This window comes from Egretta garzetta, unplaced genomic scaffold, assembly GCF_000687185.1.
Source record: "Egretta garzetta isolate BGI_Z169 unplaced genomic scaffold, ASM68718v1 scaffold11, whole genome shotgun sequence".
In the NCBI taxonomy this organism is placed as follows: Eukaryota; Metazoa; Chordata; class Aves; order Pelecaniformes; family Ardeidae; genus Egretta; species Egretta garzetta.
Window position 1 is genome coordinate 4,134,565 of NW_009258621.1, and position 16,262 is coordinate 4,150,826.

The window sequence follows — 16,262 nt, forward strand, 5'->3', positions numbered from 1 at the left end:
TGTTTGCGTGCTCGGGGGGCTCTAACGGGGCTTCTCTTGTTGGTTTTGTTGGCGGTGTCGTTGCTTTTCCCCTAGAACTGAAGCTTGCTGGATTCCTCGCGGCCCGTGGGGAAATGGAGGTATAGGCTTTAGAGACCTGTGACCGGAGCGCGCCCAACAACAGCAGATCTACAACCACAGGAGAAGTGTTTGGGAAAGCCTGGCCGCTTTCTGGTGTCGTGTTAGACCTAAGGCTGTTTGTTGCCTCCCAATGGTCGCAAACTTCGAGAGAAATTGAAGGCTTCTTAAGATCCTTGGGTTTAGCTGCATGGAGACTATTCTGTCATGCCAAAGATGCTCAGGTTTGTCTATCGATTGGCCTTCTAACTTGGTACTCAGTGGCCTACAGAAAGGTGATGAATTGATTGCAAGCGATTTGCATGTAGCCTTAGCCAGGGTCCTGGCAAATTTTGAAAATAGGGAGTGATGTTTCTCACACCAAGGGTCGTAAGAGCACTCCGGTATTGGGCATCCTAGAATTTTTCAAGAATGGTCTATGCAATCTTTTTTGTTGTCCAGGGTGTGAACGTAGCAACTTAATTTTGAACTGAAACTTCAGAAAGAAGTGTAGAAAAGAAAAATCCGTTCTTCCCAGCACAGTCCCAGAGGAGTTAGCCTTATGATTTTTTTTTTTTAATGAAACAGGCTTCCTCACAGATGACAAGTTTGATGAGGTAACCAAGCAACATGTTAAGTAATGAGAATAAAAGCTTGCTACATATGCAATGTACTTTCAGTACTTACAGCACAATCAGACATCCCTTTTGTTCAGTCAGATGATATTCATATCCAGTTATATTCAAATAGAGCAAGAATTTCTCTTGACAATTCTAGTAACTTGACCTGTGCAAACAGAGCAAGGAGCAAATATCTCTTCTGCTATGGAAAGCACATAAATCGTAGGCTGCAATATGATAAGTGATACGCATTTTTAAAGGAGCAAAATTGTAACCTGATAGAAGTTAGTATTTTGCGCACGCGTGTGTGTATATAATATAAAAGCTAGTATTTTCTAACTATGGCCTTATTTTTATTATGCTCACGGTGAACACGTGGAAAAGCTTCTTACGTTCTTCAGTGGAGGGTGTCAAAGCCAAAGCCCAATCTACCCCGGATGTGTTGGCACGGTGGAGGTGCTGGCACAGGTGGAGGATTCTTCCACCTTCAAGCTGAGGGGCAGCTCGGTTATCCCAGCAGTAGCCAGCGGATGATCACGTTTCCCTACTTCTGTAGTAAGAAGCCTGCCACAAGGGAGAGGAGGGCTGGGAATAAAGAAATAAAGGAATGAGACATTAAGTGAGCCAGGAAGATACAGGGAGATTTAGGGAGAATACAATTTCCTTAATTTAATGGTGTTTCTTGGTTGAGTTTTAAGAAGAAGGTATTACTTTTGTCATTCTCAGCAGTTGTTGCAGCATATGGTGTCATAGTTGATTCATTCTGAAGCAGCACAAAAAAATAAAAAAAGAGGAAGGAAGAAAAAAAAAAAAAGAAACGTGATTTCCAAACCATCTCTCTTTGTAGGTCTTTCAGCTTGACAAATATATGGAATATCTTGTAAGAAGCACATGGCCTTACAGAAACCTGAATTTCTTCTGCATAAATTAATGTTCTATGTTGTACCAAAATATTTATAGATTTTGAAAAGTAAAGAGATAAAAGCAGCAGTGATATTCTTGGAAACAAACCAATCATATTTTCTGTCAGAGGGAATGCAGTACATTATCCAACTTGCAAGTGTGAGACCTTTTGGAGGGATGTATATTGTCAGAACAAAGTGCCTTTGAGTCATTAAAAAGTACATATGTGAAATTGTCCTACAGTTGTAATTTTAAACAAGAGATTTGTTGGCAAGCTGCAGTGAATGCTGGAGCTGTCTCTGAGGCACACACATGCAATTGGCATGGCTGTCAGAGCTAATAAAAAAGGAAGTAACCAGTCAAGGAGGTGCAGAAGAAGTAAGAATGATTCTGCTGAGGAAAAACCCCACAATTAAAATCAGACTAAAGATGCTTCCAAAGAACACTGGTTATCTGGGCAGACACAAGAAAGATATGAGGAAGGATAAAGTTATTTCTGGGACAGAGACACCAGGAATTTTTTCAAAAGATTTGAAAGAGAGAAAACCTGTTTCTTTTGCTGAAGTACAGGGCAATGTTCAAGAATGGGGTGTTAGATTTTTTTAGATATTTTCAAAGCTCTTTTCTGGTTATAATCACTCCACATATGCCTGACATCTTTCCCTTCTTCGGAGCTATCATCAGTAATCCTTCTATACCAAACCAAATCTTTAAGAAGAGCTTCAGACCCACTAGAAAGCTGTCCCTTTGCTTGTTGATACAAGGTTCTTTACAGGACAGCCAGTAACATATTTTTTAAGAATTCAGTAGCACATTTTGAACTTGGTCCAGAGCAAAGAACAGACAGGATGACGTAGATGTGTAGCAGAACTAATGGAGCAGTATGCAATTGTCTGCATCTGCATACAGCCAGTGAGGTTTAAAGAAATATGGAGGAAGAAAGGTATAATTTCTGCCTGTTAATTGCCATATTACTGGGCAATCTCAGCTGCTGCTGAAGAAAGTATGGGTAAAACTAAAGAAGAAATTAAGATAACTTGAAGAAAATTTTTAAGTACTGGAAGATCTTGAAGTAAAAAAGAGAGACAAAACTGTATGGTGCAACAAAGTGAATTGCAGCAAATAATCAAATACAGTACTGGAGATATTTGACCGAGACATATGTTTGAAGTCAGAAAACAGAACTGAGAGGCGACTAACTACACATGGATTGGATTTAATAGTTTCTCTAGATAATGCATTTTTTGCGCTAGCTTATACCTAACTGTGGAGCTGTTAAAAACTTGCTTAAAACCAATTCTGAATGGATAAATAATAAAGTAAAGGAGCATGCTTATGAGGATTTAAAATATTTATTGACCTTATACGCAGTACTGGCATTTCCAAGTCTTCTGCTATTCCAGAAGGTATCAGCTGTGTTTAGTGATATAATATTCTAGCAATTAAGAGAAGATTTGAGTCTCATACGGTTAAAGGTAGCTTTTGGGCTCCAAGCATAATTTTGTCCACCAAAGAAAGCAAACGTGATCAGAAAATGCATAGGAATATCTGAGGATCAGAAGATATTTGTGGCCTCTTGGTAAGTTCAAAATCTCAGCTGACCACAAACCATTTCAAGGCTTACACATGTTTTTCCTTGGACATAAATGCTTCCTTGTTTTTGCTGTAATATTGAAAACTTGACATGAAACATGTTCAAGAGAATTTAACAGTAATAAGTAATATCTTGCTGAAGAACCCCATTTGATCCCCAAGATTAAAATCTTGGGATGATTCAGAGATTAATGTAGATGGCATTTTTTGTCTTGGTAGCTTCATTGCAGGGAATTGCTTAGAGCACTAAGAAAACCAGACCTGTTTAATAGCTCAAAGCATAAATATAGATGGTATCTACATGTAAGAAACATGTGAGATATTGAATTAAAAGTTCTATTACTTACCAGGAGTTGCATATCCAACCTGTGGGGTTTTTTCATTAAGTGAGAGGAAAACTTGATGAGTGTGAAGATAATCGTATTCTTACAACATAATCGTCACAAAGGAAAATGTAGTGTGAAGAATACAGGAGCTACCAAGACCTCAAAAATCCTTGGGGTACATTTAAAAAGACATCGTTAGTGACAAAAGCCTATAGTTCGATGGCTCTAAGTCTCAGAGCTGAAGACACAGTACACTTTCACACATACCAGCTCTAACTCCTGTTGTGCACAAGACCTGACTGATAGGCACAGCAGTACTCATCACCAGGAGAAATCCATCATGAAAGACCCCGTATTAGCCCTCCTGAGCTGTACAGAAACTCATTTATCAGCTAGCCCTGTTGGTGAATCTGCAATGGGTTCTGGAAGGGATTATGACATGACACAAGTAGCAATGGTTTCCTCACTGAAGCTCCATGAAGAAAGTCAAAGTGGTGCAAAATGTCCTTCTCAATACATATGTGTTTGGATTTGACAGCCTGTTATCAGTCAGCTGGGCAAAGCATGGTAAAACAAAGAACTGTTCAATCAAGTTGCTTCCAAAGCACATTTGGTTTGGTATTAACCCTGCTAATAAGAAGGTTGATGCAGAATTTTCTTTATGGAATAGTTTGGTAGGATTGATGTGAACATCAATGCTCTGATTTTTTAAAATTGTAAGAGTAATTTTCATCTTAATAATCTCACTAATTTCAAAAGAAGCCCCTATGTTCATATCTCAGCAAGTCATTATTTTCTGTGAATCTTTATGGGGTAACATGACATAACATATATAAAATATTTATGCATGCAGCAGATACATCTCAAGGCCATCCTTGCAGATTTGAGTTTAAGAATTATACATGCAAATACTGTGCAACTAAATGCCTTCAATTGTAAAAAATATAAGGAACTAGATCAATTTAGAACAGCTAAGTCTTATTTAGTTCAAATGTTTGCTTTTTAATATCTTCAAGCAGTTTTTAAGCAGCAAAATATAGGCAATCCTTTAGATAAGAAGGAGAATTGAAGAGAACAACAAACTGTTTTATGTTGTCACTGGGGTGGACAATAGTCACCAAAAGAACTTGGAAGCTCATGTCATCCCATAACTGTCTGTGGAATCACTTGCTTGGAAGAAATGGGTAGGAAATCCCACTGTAAGCAGATGTGGGATTAATATTTTGTTGCAATCCTCAAGAGAGATTATTTAAAACTCTGAAGTGTTTTGCTTAATATTTCTTTCAAAACTCTTAACATTTAACAGTCTTTTATAAATGTTGCTCATATAATTTCCCATAATTCCTTTTAAAATCTCACTAAATTCCTACTCAAATGTAATTGGTGGAATTTATATGAATGCATTTGTGTGTCAGTTGTATAAATTTCCATGAAATCTATTCATCATCATCATCAGTCATCACCTTCCTCATCCATTTTTCCAGGATCACAATGCTGGCTAGATATACCAGTGTGTTCAGGACCCCTGTGTGTTAGGAGAGCTTCTGGGTAGTCTCTGTAATGTGTGGCTCTGAGTGAAAAACAAGCTCTTTTCCAAAGGCCTCGCAAATTGAAAAACAATGTATAGCAAGTCTGTAAGGCTGGCAGAACAACAGAATATTCTAGTGTAATTTATCAGTGTGCCCAAATCATAGATGTACTATGCAAATTAGTAGAAGCAATCAAAGAAATTGCATCTTGCACAGCTGCAGGATTGGGTCTTACACGGGAACTTCCCTCAAAGGTGCTGAGTGCCCTCAGCTCCCACTAACCGCTAATGTGGGCTGAGGGTACTAGGAAGAACTTGTCCCATTTTGAATCAAGCCCTTTGATAGCTTCAAGAAAATCTCTGATTATAATAATTTGTTTTATAATGTGTCACTCTACACTTATGAAAAATGAGTATACTTGCTATAATTCAAGTATTCTACAGATACTTAGCTGTACTAAAAGTGTGCTAAGTATACTAAAAATATATTACTTTTCATAAGGGTATAATTTCCTAGTAATCAGAAGATATACTCTGATTCAAAAATTGCTATAATTGTTAATGTTGGTGAGAATTACTAAGGCATCAAAGCAGAGGCATATTTGTGGCATAAAGCTGCAGATAGGTAGTTGAGATCATCAGTGTTTAAACCATAAGTGACGCACCTGCTGAAGAGATTCACTAAGGTAATGCTGCAGTGTGCCAGATGGCCAGTTTTACACTTCAGGGCAGCTTTATCGTTGGGTTGCCTAGTTCAAAAAACCTTTCACCAGTGCAACTGAGAGTTGCCTTTTCCAGAAATTGCAGTATTAATTACTATTAGTTTAAAAGCTTCATTCAGTTCATTTTTGTTTAGTCCCCACAATCTGTCTTGAGAGTCCTTAGTGTTATCATTACTTCTTAATAGTTAAGGTGTTTGTAACACAGTGCGGAAGAAGGTACCAGAGCAGGCAAGGGCCCAAATGAAAGACAGACTGGAAGGCAGCAAAGAAGACATGTTGGGGATGTGGTCACTGTACATGAAGGGATGAGAAAAAAGCAAGCAACCACAGTTAAAAAAGCAAGAGTTGTTGGAAATAAAGAAGAGGGCAAAGGAAGGGTGATGAGCAAGAAACAAACAAAAATAATTAAAAGACAAGGAGGAACTAGGTGCAAGGAAAAAAAAATGAAATTTCTTGATGATGGAGCATTTTGGCTCTGGTCAAAAAAGAAGTAATGAGGTATAGGATGAAACGTAAATACTTGGGCATCTGATGAGTTTGCAGTAGCCCTAACGAACAAAGAAGACAGAAAGATGACTGCTCTGGCTGTATGGTGGAGAGAGAAGCGAACCCTGGCCAAAGCCAAAACCATTTTAAATTTAGTTGTATTATGATCATGCTAAGGTCAGAAATACTATGAGAGTAGGTTGGAGCTGTTGGGACAACTGTCCATGGCTGCTGACAGCATCTTCTCCCATGACTGATTGACACACATGGTCTGTGGAGCAGCAGGATTTTTTTTGGCTGATCCTGTAATGCAAATTTGACTGGGAAGGGTAAACTTTCCACTGCTATAAATGAATGTTGTTGTTGGAGGGGAAAAGTAGCAAAAGATTTTATATTAATATTATTTCCCTTCTGTTCAGCACCAAACCTACTCACTTTAAGATTCAGACTAGGCAATGCTGTACGTTGCATTTCTTATACAATGCTAATGATGTTTCTGGTCTGACCTTCCAGGCAACCAGTGTTGAACATGTTAATGCATTTGCAATAAACAAATTCTTAGCAGCATTCAAACACTTTGTCTCTAGCTCCATCATTCTTTCTAGCGTCACCTGCAAACACCAAAAAATGCCAGAATCCAGGACAGCCTGTTCTCTCAGCCCAGGAAACTACTCCTTCTAGGAAACATGAATATTCAAACTTTTCTGTAGGATTTGGAAGGTTTGTGTCTCTTTCTGAGAAATATGCTTCACTGATGTCAGGATGTAAATTGCATTTGTGTTCTTAATACTGCCAAATTAGTGTTTGCTTCATGTAATCTTTGATCCATACTCTGTTTTTCCTGTTGCTGTTTCAACTGTTTGCCTTCCTCTGCCATGTTCAATAGATAGAGTTATTTTTTACTCTTTCTCTGTGATTCTTTCCAGCCATTTTGTGACCATGGCCTTTGCCGACTACCGCTTTTGATTTAGCTACCAAATACCATAGCTACCAAAGCAGTAGAAAACCCAGAGATTTCACAGAGACTTACATAGTGGCAGAAGAAAAGGTCAAGATACCACGTACTTTTAACAACAGACTCGAGTTCTCTCTCATGTATTTGGTAAACACTTGCTTTGCTGCATGGAGACAAAATTTTATTGTTTTGTAGCCTGGTACCCCAAATTGGACAACCCACAATAATCTGGATGTTTGAAAGATCCAGATTGAACTGTGTGTACTAATTAGTAGCTATTCTCTACTAATATTCTTCTATTCTCATGGATGTGATGTGCTGCTGCAGTGATGTGTATTCCTGTTTTCTCCATATTATTTTAGAATGCATTCCTTATGCATCCTCTCAGCAACAAACTTTAGCAAACTTCTTTGGCTGTAGTGACCACTGGAAAGGTATCTTCATCTGCTGATTATATTTCTTTCAAGTTATTTCAACACACATAGAAGCATTTAACTTGACAAATGATAAAAAGTCATACAAAATATCATGCTTTTATTTTAAAGTTGTATAGGCTGGATCATGCTCAATTATTGCTAAAGCAAATTGGAAGCCAGAAGCTACTCCACAACCTGCCGATAAGATATTGTTTAGCTTGAGTTCTGTATTTATCAGATGAGCTTATAGCAATATCTTCCAAGTGGATGGATCATTAGTAATTGACAATTTTACAGTATTGCTGGGTCAGAAAAAATGGTTCTGGTGCTGCAGACAGTGAAATTACCATGGTTGTGTTGGTTATAGACAAAGGACCTAGGCTAGTATACCTCAAGGCTTTGATGCTATAATTTAGCTAACGCAGGACTCCAGTAGGGCTTCCCTCCTGGTTCTGAGAGTTTATATTGATTCTTAGGCATTCAATGACTTAATGCTACAGGCAGAGAAACACACAGATTTTCCTGATGTTTGCAGGTTTCAGGATGTTAAAATTATGCAAATTGAGCACAGTTTGCCCAAAAAGCAAATTAGCATTGTGCACCTGTAGCAAGTATAATATGTGTATTTCAACAAAAGTATGAACATTCAGCACATTTTTACCTCATTAGCACTCCAGGGGTAGCAGTGACTAAACTCTTTGCTGTTGCAAGCTCTGTAGCTGCTACCCATAGACATTTTACAGTTATCCATAAAACACGTTTGTTAAAAACAAACATAAATTTTATGAAAAGTATTGAGAAGCCAAGGTCATGATTCATTCCTTTATAGAGTGAATTACTCTGTTCAGGGTATAAAGCCCTTGGCATCCTAATTCTGTGGGGCATAAAAAGAAATGCCACTCCCAGAACTGGGCTGCCTGGCTTTGTAACACTTCAGATTTGGAAGCAGATACTTGCTATTCGGGATGCAGAAATCATAGAGCACCTGTTCAGACCATATGAGGCTGCATTTTGGAGAGAAAGACTAAGATGAAAAAGGCCTAGGAAGAGCATGATCCAGCCCCACAGAAGTAGATGGACTTTACTGTGCCATGGTGCAGAATGAAGGAAGGGAATGGAAAATCCCATCTGTTTGTGTGGTTCTCTTGGTTTGTGATAGATTTGTTGTTGGAAAGACAAAGTAAGCTTCAGGTCTCCACAAAGTGACAATCACTTTGATATGAGAAATAAAAACCAGTAGGTTATCATTGCATTTTGCCACAAGTGCCAATTTTTTCTCATATAGTTGAATTAAAGATAAAAAAAATTGCAGTGATCTTGTTAAGTTCCCTGTTACACTTTGGAAAAGCCTTGTTTTGAAAACTTTCTTGTAATCACCCTTGAACTGTCCTATTATATGAGTAATAATCCTTCAAGACAGCTTAGTTTTTGTTTCCTGTTAACTGAAGCCTACAAATGTTCCCCTTTTATTAAGAATGCCTGTCTTTCCCTGAGTTGTCCTCCTCCTGTTCTTTTCCAGTTTAATGTTGTTTGTTCACTATTTTCTATAGTTTTTAGGCATTTTAGGATTCTAATGAGCTGTTTTATATGCTAGCTTTTATACAGTATGCTTTGCTGAACATTCATCTAAGTCCACGAGTATCACTGTAGCTATAGGTACTTCTGAGTAACACCTGAACTTTTCTTTCTTTTGAATATGCACAAATGTGTTGTTAAAACATTTAGAAATTCAAATATAGACATAATATACGATATAACCATGTTAAGCACATCAGCTGAGAATAACATGGAGCTGTGTTAACAAATTTCTCCCTTATTGATGAACTGTTAACTAACAACTTAGGTTAAAAGTCTGAGAGCAATTATGAACATAGAGCTGAAGGTATCTTCTCAATCCACTGTTCAGAAAAGTTAGCAAATTTTTTTTTGGATGTATAGAGAATTTAATGGAGAGCAATACTAGGAAATAACATAATACCAATATTATAATAGTATATGACCTCATCTAAAAGGTTTGCTGAAGTGTTTGTACACCCATCTCAAAAAGAATATTGTTGGATTTCAGGACAGGTTCAGGAATAGGAGAGGAGAATCAATGGAATGCTGACACATCATAGGATCTCTCGTAAAAAAATGAAAAGACCAAAGTTCCCTTTATGAAGAAGAGGCATATGAGTGAACACTTAAAAAACAAACAAATGAGCAAAAAACCACCCCCGCCAACAAATCTCAAACCTATGGAATAGCCTGAAAGAGAATAGATTGCAAGTTATTGTTTCTTGTCATATATAATGAGGAAGATATTCTGTGAAACTGAAAGGAATCTGATTCAAATTTGTGTGGGAAAGTTCTTTTTCACACAGCATATAATTAAACCATGAAATGCATTTGTACAGGTTGTCACTGAGGCCAAAGACTAAGCAAAATTCCAAGGTTGAATATTCATATAATGATGAAAAAATTGCAAAATGTTGATAATGTTGGCTGCCAACACATTTTCAAGGATTGGTAAACTTCAAGATGCAACCAAACCCCTAGCAGTTTTATTGGGTGAATATCTGTCATAGTTGTGGTATGCAGTTCTTCCTTCTTCATTTGAAACATCTCAACTCGACCATTGTGAGAGACAGCCTGCCAAAATTAAAGGACCTTGATTCTGTTCCAATAGGGAACTGAGAAGATTTTTCCATCCAAAACTGGACTCGTGTGAGTCTTCTGTTTCCTTCAATGGGTTTTCTTTCCTCCCAGTATAGTTCTTACGTTGCCGCACCATTTTGTAGGTAGATGTACATCTGTTCTGCTCATGCAAGAGTTAGCCAGCTGTGTGCCAGCTGTTAGCATAGCACTGTGTCTGAGCTAATGAGCCTTGCAGAGGATTTGGGGTTTTTTTCTCCATAAATGTTCCAAGGGCTCTTAATCAGCAGCAGATTCTCTGCTGAGTGATGTATGACATTGTTTTCTCTGCTCTCTTATTCTTGTGTAGCTGTATTGTAGCCTGTAATGTGGACATTTAGTGACCTGTTCAGTAAACAAGTTTAGCCTATTTAAATTTATAAAGTGTCCATAAGAAGAAGTGGATTTGAACACGATATATTCACCATTTTATTCATTAAATCAGGTGTCTGCAAACAGAATAGCATGTTCATTACTTGCCATTTCTTTGAAACCTGTGTGATTTTTATTACTCAATCTGGTTACATGAATATTTTCACAAACAAAAAATAAAGATTGTGAAGCAAGTGAAAGGAGTTGTGAACATCAATAAAACTGAATTCAGGACTGATGTTTTAAAAATATATATTCATAGCTGCAAGTATTGTCTGCAGTATTCATCCTGCTCTGCTCATAGCAAACAACTGACTTGGGGATTTGGGGAAAAGACTTTTCTGATGCAGCATGTTTTTTACTTACATAATTAGGAACAGGCAACTACTGTTTTCAGTAACAGAGCTTAAAGATTATTAATACATCCATGCTCCCTTCTTTGCATTTGAAAGAATTTATCACTCATTAGTACATTGTCAAAGGCAGGATTATGTCTTGGTCCTACGTGCACTCACAGGGAAACCCCTGCCAACTCTTTTAGCTGCTGCCAGGAATCCAGTGAACAGAAAATTCATTTTTATTTTTTTTTTTTAGAAGCATGGAAAAATAATACATGTTTTCTTTAAAAGGAGAGTCCTTAAGAATAGGAACTGAAATTATGATCCTAGGCAATAAAAGGCCTGTGCACACCTGTCAAGACTGTGGTCAGGGAGCCTCAATGTCCCTCCCAAGAGACCTGTGAATTTCATCCGTCCCTGCTTCACTGTGCCCTCATATAGCTCAGGAAAGGCATGCTGGAAGTGGAGTAGTTAATGTAAATATCTTTTACTGGAGAGCCCTTTGGAGTTAAGGTGTTGAACCTCTGCTAGCACAGGGCATACCTACAGCATGCTGAAGAATGTGATGCAAAGGTCCCTGAGCTATTTCAGGGGCATTTCCATTGCCTTACAGTGGTCAGTGAAGACATGACGTGTTCTCTCGAACAGTTTTTCAACCTTGGGTTTGATTACGTGTTCTTTTGTTTTCCTCATAAAATTTTTCTCAATACTTCATGCATCATTAAGGCATATCAGAATTTAATAGTACAGCACCAGTAATGGAGTAAATCAGTCTAATAAATATTCCTTATAGCATAAATTACACAACATAGTGTGGGCCCCCTGGGAATGTAAGTGAAGCTGTGACAAGGAATTTCTGTTGCATAAATGCTGGCATTTCCCCCCATTTACTCAGTTTGATCAATGGCTGATTACATAGTAACCTTCATATTATATGATGGCTGTGGTGTGAGTACAAATGCTCATTTGTAGGAGGCCAAAATATTTTCCTTTGGGGCATTTTTTTGAAATAGGTGAGCAAAACTTCAAAGCCAGGATTAGTGGTATGACTTTAGAACAATTACTTAGTGTGATGCATAGGTTAATGGCAGTTATATGGTCACTTCCTTGCACATCACATTGAATTATTATCCTTTTTTGTTTCTGGAAACATAATTAGTCTGTGATGGATGGGAGGGTAAATTCAGCGCTTGGGGTCAAGCCACACCTTGTAATGAAATAGCTGCAGATACTTTCTGCATTTTGAAACATTAATTTGTGTCCAGTCTGTATCAAATCTTTCTAGCCTTGCAGGGCATGTAAACTTAGAAAGCCGTAGACCTTCCTCATAAGAGAAAACTGATAATACTCTGCAGTCTCCTCCTGCTCCTTTCACCTACCTGCTGTGCAACCGAGAGTTGTGGGGTAATCCAGGATAGAAATGATGTCCCTTCTACCTTTTATTAAATACTGCTTTCTATTTTTAGGACCTTGACATTGAACTGGTGGTAATCAATATATGTCTTGAGAGGAGCTAAGAGAATAATGAAGATAAATGTTCTCTAGCATTTGTTTGAACACGATTTGACAACGTTCTTCACTAATGTGAAGCTGACTGAAAAATTTCTAATAAAATACAGTGGGAAGATGCTAATTTGTTGATTTTGAAAAAACATGGAAATCTGTTGAATTCTAGAAAGCTTTTAGGTGAAAATGGCTTGTTTGATTGTAAAGTCTCTGACTATCTGTGACCCAACTGAGATTGAACTTTAAAACCTGATGTTTTTAACACAGATATATTTTCATAAAACATTAAAAGCATTCAATCTTTTTTCAGTGCAAAATGAAAACAAATACTGAACGCTTAGGAGTTTCTGTGAAATATGAAATGTTGGCTTTCTTCGTATTCTCTTTCATACTCTCAATATTTTTCAGGGCAAGTTTTCATCAGGTTGTTCATGTAACACAAAATTCTTCACCATACAGAGAGTTAAAAAGAGGAGTTATGCAATATTTAAGCCTTATTTAAGACTGTGAAATAGAGAGGAGGTGAAAGATACACATTGTATAGGCTGAGTGTTATGCCTAGGCATAAAGATTAATTTTACCAAAGAAAGAGAAGTGCTGGGTATTTATTTTCAGAAAAAAAATGCACTGTCAGAAATTTTAGCGTTGATTTATTTTAAACATAGAATTTGTCTGCTTAAATTGAGAACCTGGGCTCTCTGTACAGCTAATGAAGAAAGATAAGCTTATTCAGGAGAGATTGAGAGCAGCCCTCGTGTGCCTTTGCCATGGTGGCAGCTTGGCCATCTCCCCAGAGATGACCTATCACATACCACGAACAGTGCGCGCTGCGAATACAGAGCGCTTGAAACAGTAACAGTTGGGAAGGTTTCTGTAGACTGATATATTTTTGTACTGCTCTTTCATTTCAGAATGAAAATGAGTATCAGTTGAAGTCTTATCTTCTTGCCAAATTGATCAGTTGAGGTGAATGGTTTTGCCCATCTCTACACAAAAGTTAAAAATAATTAGAGAAGGAGTGTCAAACTGTTTCTGAGAAAACGAAGCCCTATTTTAAGACTACACTTGCATCTGGGTATGCATCAAACACATACATTTTTAATATTTGAAGATTTTTTCCACTTTAACATATACAGCATCTGAATGAACTCTATTGGCTTTGATGAAATATTTTTTTTTTGTTATAATTTAAACTGTGGACTCTTACCTTGCTAGTGTATCCACATTAAGAGATAACACATTCAGTACATTATAAACTTTAGAGATTTTACATATGAACACTGCAGACTAACAAGCAATCAACTTATGAAAAAAAAATCTTTATTTAATCATAGAATCATAGAAACATAGAAACATAGAATCATAGAGTGGTTTAGGTTGGAAGGAACCTTAAAGATCATCTAGTTCCAACCCCCCCTGCCATGGGCAGGGACACCTTCCGCTGGACCAGGCTGCTCAAAACCCCATCCAACCTGGCCTTGAACACTTCCAGGGGTGGGACACCCACAGCTTCTCAACCTGTTCCAGTGCCTCACCACCCTCATAGTGAAGAATTTCTTCCTTATATGTAATCTAAATCTACCCTCTTTCAGTTTAAAACCATCACCCCTTATCCCATCACTACATGCCCTTGTCAAAAGTCCCGCTCCAGCTTTCTTGTAGGCCCCCTTCAGGTACTGGCAGTCCGCAATCAGGTCTCCCCGCAGCCTTCTCTTCTCCAGGCTGAACAACCCCAACTCTCTCAGCCTGTCTTCGTAGGAGAGGTGCTCCAGCCCTCTGCTTGTCTCCATGACCCTCCTCTGGACTCACTCGAAGAAGTCCATGTCCTTCTTATGTTGGGGGCCCCAGAGCTGAACACAGTACTCCAGGTGGGGTCTCATGAGAGCAGAGTAGAGGGCGAGAATCACCTCCCTTGACCAGCTGGTCGTGCTTCTTTTGATGCAGCCCAGGGTATGGTTTTCTTTCTGGGCTGCAAGTGCACATTGCCAGGTCACGTTGACCTTCTCATCAACCAACAGCAACCCAAGTGCTTCTTCTCAGGGCTGCTCTCAATCCATTTTCTGCCCAGCCTGTATCTGTGCTTGGGATTGCCACAACCCATGTGCAGGACCTTGCATTGGGCTTGTTGAACTTCATGAGGTTTGCACAGGTCCATCTCTCAAGCCTGTCAAGGTCCCTCTGGATGGCATCCCTTCCCTCCAGCGTGTCGACGGCGCCACACAGCTTGGTGTTGTTGGCAAGCTTGCTGAGGGTGCACTCAATCCCACTGTCCATATTACCAACAACAGATGTTAAACAGTGCCAGTCCCAATCCTGACCCCCGAGGAACGTCATTCATCACTGGTCTCCACTTGGACATCGAGCCATTGACTGCAACTCTCTGAGCATGACCATGCAGCCAATTCCTTAACCACTGAGTGGTCTATCCGTCAAATCCATGTCTCTCCAATTTAGAGACAAGGATGTCGTGCACGACAGTGTCCAGTGCTTTGCACAAGTCCACGTAGATGACACCAGTTGCTATTCCCTTAACCACCAACGCTGTAACCCTGTCGTAGAAGGCCACCATATTTGTCAGGCACAACTTTCCCTTAGTGAAGCCATGATGGCTGCCATCAATCACCTCCTTACTTTCCATGCGCCTTAGCGTAGTTTCCAGGAAGATCTGCTCCATGATCTTGCTGGGCACAAAGGTGAGACTGACTGGCCTGTAGTTCCCTGTGTCTTACTTTTTTCCCTTTTTAAAAATGGGGGCTATGTTTCCCCTTTTCCAGTCAGTGGGAACTTCAGTGGACTGCCACAACTTAGCAACTTCATCTGCCAGTTCCCTCAGGACCTGCACATGCATCGCATCAGGTCCCATGGACTTGTGCACCTTCAGGTTCCTTAGATGGTCTCAAACCTGATGTCCTACAGTGGGCAGTTCTTCATTCTTCCAATCCTTGCTTTTGCCCTCTGTGACTTGGGCAGTGTGGTTTGAGCACTTGCTGGTGAGGACTGAGGCAAAAAAGTCATTGAGTACCTCAGCCTTCTCTATATCCTGGGCAACCAGGTCTCAGTCAGCTCCTCATCCATCCCCAGGCAGACCTCCATACACTACAGCTGGTCATTGACACAGAGGTCAATCTCCCCTGCCTGTCCTTCTTAAAGATCTTGTATCCTTCCATTCTAATACTCCAGCCATAGGAGCACAACGTCTCCGTGATGCCAATAAGATCATAGCCCTGCAGGCATGCGCACACCTCTAACTCCTCTTTTTTATTCCCCATGCTATGTGTGTTTCCATAGAGGCATTTAGGTTGGGCCCCCAATGAAGCTGACTCACTGGCTGGAGTGGCTGGAATTCGTTTGTGCCGCTCTTCAGGTGCTCTCCTGCTGACCTGTGATCCTTTTAACCAAAGCAATTTCTTTACAGGATAAGATTTTTTTTCTTCATAAATTCCTGGAGTGCAGTCAAGCAACTCACAGCAACTTCAAGGAAAAACTGAAGAACATGCAAATCTTTTTTTTATTAGTAAAATTTAAAAGCACATTTAAATGTAAAGCTCCACTAAATAGATAATACTTCCTTTTTATTAGTGTTAGGGAGCCCTGGGACTGGTAAGGGCTGTCAGCGTCCTCTGGGCCATGGCAATTTGTGTACATCATTTGTATTTTAAAAAACAGCATTGCTCATTTTTGCCAAGGAGGTCTGAAGAATTTGTATGTTGGCTTTATTCTTAGGTGAT

The 16,262-nt window shown here is 39.1% G+C and overlaps 1 protein-coding gene across 1 annotated transcript in view; it reads right to left on the minus strand.

The window, feature by feature from the left end:
- Window positions 1-14,893, minus strand: part of LOC118453305 (neurexin-3a-like) — a 21,179-nt gene extending 6,286 nt beyond the window's left edge. Inside the window, 2 exon segments of the mRNA XM_035903610.1 lie at window positions 1,149-1,301; window positions 14,814-14,893. Of these exon segments, the coding sequence (XP_035759503.1) occupies window positions 1,149-1,301; window positions 14,814-14,893 (233 nt within the window).
- Window positions 14,894-16,262: the final 1,369 nt, after the last annotated feature.